This window comes from Ochlerotatus camptorhynchus, unplaced genomic scaffold, assembly GCF_037179485.1.
Source record: "Ochlerotatus camptorhynchus isolate MF236.1 unplaced genomic scaffold, CSIRO-AGI_Acam_v1.1 ptg000598l, whole genome shotgun sequence".
Lineage (NCBI taxonomy): Eukaryota > Metazoa > Arthropoda > Insecta > Diptera > Culicidae > Ochlerotatus > Ochlerotatus camptorhynchus.
In genome coordinates, this window is record NW_027041078.1 from 1,607,182 (window position 1) to 1,616,960 (window position 9,779).

The window sequence follows — 9,779 nt, forward strand, 5'->3', positions numbered from 1 at the left end:
TCGAGTATTTCCGGTGAGTTTGAAGCCCATTTACGAAGGCTGAACCCAGCTGTTTGGAGAAGCTGTAGCAGTTGGTTGCATAGCACCTTTCCTTCTTCCACATCGTCGACCCCGCTAATCATGTCTTCCATGTAGAAGTCGTTCGAAAGAACCCTTGAAGCAGCAGGATGAGACGACTGACCCTGCTTTGAGAGCTCCTGGAGACACTTTGTGGCGAGATAGGGTGCGGCAGAGGTCCCGTAGGTGACTGTTTTGAGCTGGAAGATTCGGATATGTCCATCAGGTTTGTCTAGCCACATAATCTGCTGGAGAAGGCAGTCGAGAAAATATACCCAGATCTGACGGTACATTTTTTCTACGTCGGAAATTATGGTAATTTGGAAATTTTGCACAAACCACGCATCTAAATACGTTAAAGTATAGCCCAGAAAGTACCTAACAACTTTGCTTATGTGATTTATCATATAGAACTAATGTGATCACATGAATGTTATGTTCGGTTATGGTATTTTGTTATTACACAGCAAAAAAAAATGTAATATCGATCAACGTAATTCAAGCTGATGTATGAAATAATGATGTAATAGCAAAAAGTAGATACAATATTACATCAATGGATGTAATTTTGTTCGCAAAATCGATGTACATCGTACAATGTGATATTACACAACCGATGGATTGACCTGGTTGCATCAGTTTCGATGTAATATTCAACAACTTTTTTTGCTGTGTAGGGTAGACATTTACGTTTGTTTCATTTAAATTATAACTACCGAATGGGTGAAGTAATTTAATTTCAACCCATGGATTCACCACTGCATCACTTTGTGCTACTCACTGCTAGGTGGCCTCTCATATTTCGTTCACTTCATTCCCTTCCTAATTTGAAATTGTTGTGTACCTTAACCTGACAACCGCTTCGTGTATCTTGCGTGTGTGTGCTAGTGTGCGTGTATGTTTAATCGAATGTTTGGCTGCCTGTCAAACGACCCCGAAAAGAAGAGTGCTGAAGTCGAAGTGTAGTATTTTTCTTCTCTTCTTGCCACCACAGATTTTCGAGGAGCCATGAAAGAGTCAAAATTCCTAGTTATTTGCTGGTTTTGTTCCTTCTTCGGACTGCTGGCGGCCTTTCCAGAACAGGGGAAATGGGACTTTCAACTAAGTTCGGTAAGTGGTGCGCTGGCAAGCCGTGTAATGCGAGCTCGAAAATCGGTGCTTCGAACGCTGTTCTGTGACTACGTCTGCAAAATCTCGACTAAGTCAATACATACAGAGCTATACTTACTAGTAGCCCTAGCATTTGACTTGTTATTTTCATGTGGAGCCGGTTCAGCGATTGAGTCATTGCTTACTGATGAGGCGACACTTGTATTTTATTTACATTGATTGATGTTTTACCGTTTCAGGAGATACCCTACATGCCCATCCCGAAATCAGTCTACGAGGGATTCAAAATATACACACAGAGTGAGCAGCAAATATCCGCAAATTTACTTATCTGGAACTAATTTGAACTTGAAACCATGTTACAGTCACTTGCGAACCGTACGAGCAGGCGAGGGAATCGGTCAAGCTGAAAATATCCTGGGCACTAATAGAGTACAAATGCTGGGAGGAATATGTCAGAATGGTGAGCTCGATGGCATACGGATTGAAACAGGGCTTTTCATTTTTCTTTCATACAGTCCTACACCACACAGTACGAGGCATTCTTCGTGACGCCGAATCAGTCGGAGATCGTGTTCCATCCGATCGAGGAACTTTGCACGCGCGGAGGACACATCATCTTGCCGGAGCTGAAGCTGAAGGAACCGGCAGAGAGGATGAGCAAATCGCGGAGAGATGCTGTAAATGAGTTTTCTGTTTAATTTGTTTGTTGTTGAATGGGTAAATTTATCAAGATTTTTTTTTTTTTTAAGGGAAAGAACGAGCCGCAGTCAATTTTTACAATCACTAAGGATGGGTTGTATATTTTCATACTGAGGATCCAGTCTGAGTCTCAGGATAATTTCGTTGCCAATGTACATGTTGAGATGAAGAGTGAACAAGGATATCTGTCAGCGGTGGATTGGCCATTACTTCCGGTGAGTTGCACATTATGCAGATTGTTTAGTATACGAGTGAGTTGAACTAGCCAACAATAAAGGGTGAAAAAAGGTAAGAGTTTGTATCCAAGACACGACCGTAGATTGACGTCACAGTAAAAGTATAGTAAATATTAAATTGATTTCTTAATTCGTTATCAGTGAAAAATTTCGATCGGTTGAAATTCGGAAGCAATTTGAGAGTTCTGTTTGAGAGGTGCTCTGTCGATGTCTATGTAGTACAAGCCAATCCTGGACGATATGTCTTGGATTCAAGGTTTTACTCTTTAGTTAACTCTTTTATCAGTCAATTGTGGTCCTGAAAAAGACCAATGGGTTGGAAACTTGGAAGCCAGTTTTAAACAATGCTGTGGAAATTTGTCCTCGATGTTCTTGGTGATGATAGCGGTGCGGAAATAAAATAGGGAAAACACATCAATCACAGAATCTGATCCTACCGGACGGTATCTAGGTATATGCTTTTTGATGCAAAGTTTAAGCCTCTTCTATTAAGAGAAGTTGGCAAGATTTTTTGGGCATAATTCTCTTAATTGGCGTCTTGCAGTTAAACTTTTCCAAGCTTTCGCCACCTACATTTCGAAGTGAGAACTACTAGAAGGAGGATAGTTTCCAAATTCTTCAAGTAAAACAGACGATTTTTGGGGCAAATCGGTACATAAAGAAAAACTAATAATTTCCGGTGGAAACTTTTGCTTGAATCGTGTAAGAAAACGTGTTTGCAAACTAACTGTTATTATTTCGGTATGGATTGGAGATGTTTTCATGGAAAATAATGCATAACAAGTTTGCACCCACAGCAAGAGGTTACCTCCTGCGGAAAATGGTGAATATGTGCGATTTCCACTAAGATGAAAGTGGAAATTAAGTGAATTTAGTTAGGAAAGGTTGTATTATGCTGGTGGTAATGGAGAATTGGTTGTATAGGACGCCAATATTCAATAAATGTTCATTTTGGCCTTTTCTAAGCAAACATATTGATTTCGGCAATTTTCGACGGAAAACGCAACGGAACTTGATTTACTCAACACGCACCATACTATAAAATGGTGCTAGGTGGTTTTCAAAGTGATAACAAGATGACAAATTATCTTTATTTTGAGTAATTGAGCAATTTACTTCTGTTTACATCATATTTACGATGCAGCATTGATGGAGCCGCGAAATGAAATGAATGTATCTTATGAAAGTTCATCTGGAAAAGTCAAAGATGCACATCAGTCTGATCGTAAAAACGTTTTCTTCTTCAATTCGAATGTTATATTGGAAGGATTTTACACAGGCTTGATGAAAATTATGATTTAACGCTAATTTTCACGAATTTTATATGCAGTCTGTCAACATTATCATCATCATGCAGTGGTGACATCTGCGTTGAGCTTTTACGGCAATCTCCCAATAGCAGGGGCTTAAAATTTGCATCAAAAGGCATAAAGATAGGTACCGTCTGTCATGCTCAGTGCTTGGTATTAATATTCGGCAACTGTGTTAGGAAAACCACTTTTCCCATCACGGAAACGCCTCGTTTTCTGATGACTAAATTACGGATTTTCGTGCACAAAACGCACGGAATTTTTGGTTTATTCAATAGATAATAAAAAAAAGTTAAGGGTTGTGTCCAAAGCACGACCGCATTGTTGACGTAGAACAACGAGATTGTTTTTCATGCACCGTTCACTAATATATTAATAACAAAATAAATGGCTTAGAAACTTGACTCCAAAATGAACAATTCATTATCTTTGGCCGCTTTCTTGTTTGCTTGACACATTCGAACGCGTTCAGCAACGGTCCGCGTCTGTTTCGCAGGTTTCCCTGACTCCTGGTCTCTCACGCGCTTCCGATAATCGCGGAGATATTTAGCAGCCATGTGTTGAGACATTTTGAAGATTTCTACAGAATTTCTCAATAAACATTTGTTTCACTTCGAATATTGGCTCTATCCAACGCGGAGTGTTAACACTGAAGCACTTACTGTACCAATTGTAATTTACAGAGAACGCTACAATGCATAATCACGATGGTGTTTCAATATGATGTCTGTGTTTGGGAAACAATCACAACATGAAATTTTGATTGCCTTTCTTTTTGCACATGCCAGTAAGCTACACAGACGCCTCTCATCATGAGTAGTTTGCTATCAAGTAGCGACACTCTCCTGTTGCGTAGTTTTCCAATGTCAATACTTTGAAAGCAAAGGGCAATTAACGAGTTATTAATGAAAGATGAAGAGAATCGATCAAAATCCCTTGCACCCTTACTTCCAAGTTTGATTACAACTCTGGAGAGCATTTTGTGTGGTCGTTGGGGGCCTGTGGTTCTGAATATGGAAAAAACAGACACAGATAAATTCTATCCCAACTCTTTACTGTAATAAGCTTGTTGGCCCTGAAAAGGGTCGTTTTGTTGCCAAAGTTGGTGATGATTTAACCTTCGAAACCGTGCAAAGTGCGTTTGTCGCTTCAAAGCGTAGAAGACATCCATAGCCTGGGTTCAATCCCAGTCGGCGCCGCCGGGATGTTCTGAGGCATAACATCTCTGATCACGCCTTCCTTCGGATGGGAAGTAAAGCCGTTGGTCCCCGGTTCATGAGTTGATGGGTCGATAGGTAGGGTCCAGGTGTGGGAGCTGCCTTCCTGGCACGTCGGTAGCATTGGTGCTCAGCACGGAAAACAAGATCGACGGAAAAAACAAACCAAAAGGACATCCATAGCCGCTTACGCTTGGCGTGTTCAGAGTAGGTGATAGCATCACGGATCACATTTTCCAGGCAAGCATGGGAAAAATCGTTCCATTTTGCATTCTCAACTCACTCACACGCATACAACATCAGAAACGAACAGCAGCTTGTGCGAGCCGCACTGATTTCGTTCGTATTCGCATTGCTTCTATTTTCTTCGATGAATGCAGAATTGAGCAAAACAGACAGCTGAGCGTAACATGAATGATTCTGAGTGTAGTAGTGTGGATGATTCCTCTCTTATTATTTTTTCCATGCTGAGCCTTTTACGATTGCATTCTGCTGAGTGAGCTGAATGAGAATTTTGCAGAAAGAATCACTTTTTATTTTCTAGCTTTAAACATACATTGACACATTTAAATCGCTATTAATATCGAGAAAACTGTTATACTGTAACAAATAAACATAAGCGTCACGCAAATAACTTAAAACTGCTGTGGCCAATTCAACTGATTCAAATCAGTGAGCCAAAAACTATCTGACTCGGCTATTTAAATCGTTAGCATTCGGATTTTACGCATTCAATCTGGTTCTCCCTCGCTAGAGAAAATTGTTCGGCTGCCTTTCAGTTTATCCTTCTTTCCTTCTACTGCTATCAGTTCTGAGTCGATCTGCAGAGTCACTTGGTAGGAAGAATTTACACTCGTTCGACAATCTGTTTGTAGGCGAGGATGGCTATATGGATTCTGTGGTGCTCGCGCGAGTGAATGAATTTTCCCATGCTTGTTTCCAGGAACACCTTTACCACACCTCGTAGATCAGACCGGAGATACGACCTTTTCCTCCTTTGCCACGACCAGCCATTGTTGCTTGTTGGGGAAGAGTGGACTACCTTACCTGCCACCACCTTCCTACTGCTGCTATTGCTGCTTCTGCTTCCTGCTCACCACGCCGTCCCAAGCGAAAATGCGTTGAGGCTAGACAGCAGTGCTCTTTTATATCTTTTAAGGTTAAAGCAGAATGATGTGCAACGAAGTGGTACTCGATTATGACGACTGGGTTTGGGAAGAACGTTTATTTCATGAAAACAGTGATAAAATTATCACTTTTTATTTGTACATTGGACAATGCTTGACATTACCTTTTTTTCAATAGTTTCTTGATTAAAATCATTAGTCGGAAACATTGCTTTGATGCGTAGAAATATTTCTGATCGATTGGTGATAAAATGATAGCGATTGGTCCAGGGGCAGCTGGGTTATTAATGTTCAAAATCTTTCATAATTTTGTTACATGTTCCATTTTCGGTTATCACTAAGTGTACCCCCATATAGAAATCACAGACGTAGTCCTACGTCAAAAAAGTGAATATTTATTGGAGGAATATCTTGCTAAAATTTTTCCAATCGTGAAATATTCACGATTAATCATATAAATTCGATTTTGCTTTTCCTAGCGTCCTAGAGAAAACCTTACGAAGTGTCTCTGGTTAATTGAAATGGTCATGTGGTATTCGGTCATTGCGATAATTTGTATGAACCACTTCAATACTTGACGCATTTGACCACAAACGTATTGTTGCTGGGTACATTATCAAAGATGATGTTGGTCAAAGGTAATGTGGCTGGCAGCAAGGCAAGCGAACGTTCAAATTAACTCTTAAACAACAATAATTTATGGTGATCCTGAAAAGGACCGTTTTGTCGTAATGGTTGAGCTATTAGGGTTTTCAACACAGATGAGGCTGGCGAGCTGTTTGTTGTTTGGAACGAGGGTGACGCGCTGGGCTTAGATGACCCACAGAGACTCACGAGGATGGATCCCGATCAGTGAGGCTTCTTCCTCCTTCGTTTGTGAATGGACGCTCATCTGGGCTGCAGCTCGCTGCTTGCGGGCAGCCTTTCGTTGTGTACAATGTTCAACGCCACGCGCCAAAAGCACTGCTGCTGCTGCTGCTGACGACCAACCGGACACCACCCACATGGCGATTGAATAAGCATCGTTCAGTGGAACCGGATGGAATTCGATTTTGAAATCTGTGTTAGGGAAAGCGCTGTTTGCAGGAAATCGGTGATAATTTTGATCATCATTGCAACAGTTGGACATTTGTGCAATTTTCAATAGTGCAGCGGCGGCGGCGTGTGAGAAAGAGTCGGCGGCGCCCAGGTCTAATCCAAGTCCATGACTTGAGAACTCGTATAAAACTGGTTTTACAATTTGATTTGCTCCTGATTGTTTAATTATTGTGTGTTTCAAAAGTAGTCCCAAGGTTTGAGTTAATCGTGTGGTCTGGGGTCCATACTTGAATCGAAAAAGGCAAATGACTAAGTAGAGGTAATAAATATTCCCGTTTATTCACAGTTCTACGGTGCGATGTGCTTGGTTTACGTTGGCCTTGGCATCATCTGGCTGACCGTGTCGTTCCTGCAGTGGAGAGATCTGCTTCGGATTCAGTTCTGGATCGGTGGCGTCATTCTGCTGGGCATGTTGGAGAAAGCCATGTTCTACGGTGAATACCAGAGCATCAATTCGACGGGCGTCTCCGTGAGGGGAATGGTCCTACTGGCCGAATGGGTGTCCTGTGGTAAGCGAACCCTCGCCCGGATGCTGGTCATCATCGTTTCGCTGGGATTCGGTATTGTCAAGTGAGTTGTTGTCTTGAAGGATGGTGTTAGGAAAGTTTTTCAAACTTCTTATATTCTACTAGGCCACGATTGGGACCAATGCTTCATCGTGTTGTTGGAACTGGAGGCCTATATTTGGTACTGGCATGTGTTGAGAGCTTCCTCCGGATAATGCACACTAAAAACGATCAACTACTGGTGGCGAGTATCCCCTTAGCAGTGCTCGATTCCGCCATTTGCTGGTGGATCTTTACATCACTTGTCCAGACGACAAGGACGCTGCGATTGCGAAGGTTAGATTTACTGCCAAAGCATTCTCCAAACGGTTCTAAATCTAGAAGTTCACTTTCAGAAATATGGTTAAACTTTCTCTGTACCGACACTTCACGAATACGTTGATCTTCGCCGTCCTGGCTTCCGTGGTATTCATGCTCTATTCGATCAAATCGCATCGATTTGCTGAATGCCTGACCGATTGGAAGGAACTGTGGGTCGACGATGCCTTCTGGCACGTTCTATTCTCTACTCTGCTGCTAGTGATTATGATCCTTTGGCGTCCAACGAACAACAACCAACGGTACGCGTTCACTCCACTGTTGGATAATCCGGAAGATGAAGACGATGGTAAGTTGGTCTATTGTAAAGCAGTTTGAACGTCAATTGATAATCACCTCATCCTCCACAGACGAGGAAGAGCAATTCGTATCGGACGCGTACGGCGTAAAGATGCGTGGAACGCGAAGTTCGTCTCCCAAACAGAACGCCAGGAGCCCGACCACGGACGAAGACGACCTCAAATGGGTCGAAGATAATATTCCTGCGGCGATTGCCGATGCGGCGCTTCCCGTGCTAGATTCCGACGAGGAGATTGTCAATACCAAGTTTGAGGTATCGAAGATGCAGTAAAACCACTTGCTACAATCGATGGAAGTCGATCGACATTCGGGAACACATACTATGATGGCATCGCATTTTAAGACGATAGGTTTTAGCGATCAGTTTTAAGCAAGATTCGAAACATAACAAGGGAATAAAATGCACTAGTCAAGTGGGGAGCACGTTGAACCACCGGGTTTGGTTTCAACATTTAGCACTTTTTTCCCCTTGCATGATAAACCCTTTGCTCCAGATGAACTTGATCCCTTTCCTTACCACTCTCTGATTGGATTTGCCAACCGAGTGATTTGTTTTAATTTAATACAAAAAGTACGAATTTTCGTCGCAAAGCTGTGAATGAGCTGTCTTAGAAGCGGTAAGTCTAGATCAAAAGTGCAAAATAAAAGCAAACAAAAGTAAATCAAACACATGACTCTAAGCTGAGCAAAAAATGGAAAATGGGACACCATCCTAGGATTAGAGCAATTAGAGAATGATTACGCGAATAGGGTTTCTGTTGAAAATTCCGGAGGCCTGATAGGCATAGAACTTATCATGCATTGTTTTGACTGCAGCGCCTAACACAAGCAACATGTTCCGTCTTATAATATTTAGTTTTAATAGCTTCCCTTTGGATAGATATCTTTATTTTATCTAGTTATCATTGTCAAAATAGTTGTGTTGAGAGCATTTCCTGTATCATCCATCATAAAGGCAAATACTGACAGCCTATCTTTTCTAACTAGTTATCTATTGAGGGATCTCCTTAAATTGATTGCGTTTCTATGAATAATTCCTATTCCAATACAAACAGACATAAGCAGTGAGAAGGTTGACAAAAAAAAAACATTGCGTAGAGATTACGTGTAGTATAGTTAAAATCTACGAGAACGTGAATAGATTAGAGTTACTTTTGTACATAGGCATGATTATATGATTATTTTTCAGTAAACTGAAAACAATATCGTAACCACTAAATAGAGTAATATGAAAATTTGTAGACGACCTTTCCAAACTACAATAAATATTAAAACAAAACTTACAAATGGGTTTTATTTTATTTTAAACCGGTTTCAATAACTCCTCATCTTATCAAGTTTCAACAAATAATTTTTAGAGTGTATACTTGGCTTTGATTAAGCTTCTTTGAGATGCTTTTTTGTTGCATACAAGGTCAACACTTTCAATGACATTGCATGCAATATTGAATGCCGTAAATCAAGTACCGTAAAACGGGGGCAAGTTGATCACTTAAATTTCAGTAAATAAGTTCATTGATAATCTGCATGATTGCTTATCATATTGAATGTTAAGTTTTATTTTTAGGATATTATGGATTTCATCAAATAAATCAACTAGATGTAAAAATATGAAATGCATCCTACTTAATACATGCCATCTACAAAGCAGGAATTGCTTTGATGATGAAAGTGTACACGCAGTTCCAATATACATTTTATATCGGTACTACGTGTATGCGCGGCTTGTTGTTAGTGA

General features: G+C 40.9%; 1 protein-coding gene across 2 annotated transcripts; it reads left to right on the plus strand.

Annotated features, from left to right (window-relative positions):
* Positions 1-1,009: 1,009 nt before the first annotated feature.
* Positions 1,010-9,337, plus strand: LOC135713960 (transmembrane protein 87A). 2 transcript variants are annotated; one of them, XM_065237186.1, is made up of 9 exons: positions 1,010-1,167; positions 1,407-1,467; positions 1,533-1,630; positions 1,686-1,847; positions 1,920-2,084; positions 7,144-7,427; positions 7,490-7,699; positions 7,759-8,030; positions 8,092-9,337. In XM_065237186.1, the coding sequence occupies exons 1-9, from the start codon at positions 1,066-1,068 to the stop codon at positions 8,310-8,312; spliced, it is 1,575 nt and encodes a 524-aa protein (XP_065093258.1). In that variant the 5' UTR covers positions 1,010-1,065; the 3' UTR covers positions 8,313-9,337. The 2 variants fall into 2 exon arrangements, with proteins under 2 accessions (XP_065093258.1, XP_065093259.1); XM_065237187.1 differs by having other exon boundaries at positions 1,533-1,621.
* Positions 9,338-9,779: the final 442 nt, after the last annotated feature.

Excerpts from the sequence above, each read along its gene's own strand:
- LOC135713960 (XM_065237186.1), top strand. The coding sequence starts at position 1,066 with ATGAAAGAGTCAAAATTCCTAGTTATTTGCTGGTTTTGTTCCTTCTTC. Across the intron at positions 1,848-1,919 it reads GCAAATCGCGGAGAGATGCT|GGAAAGAACGAGCCGCAGTC; the intron begins GTAAATGAGTTT and ends TTTTTTTTTAAG. Across the intron at positions 2,085-7,143 it reads TGGATTGGCCATTACTTCCG|TTCTACGGTGCGATGTGCTT; the intron begins GTGAGTTGCACA and ends GTTTATTCACAG.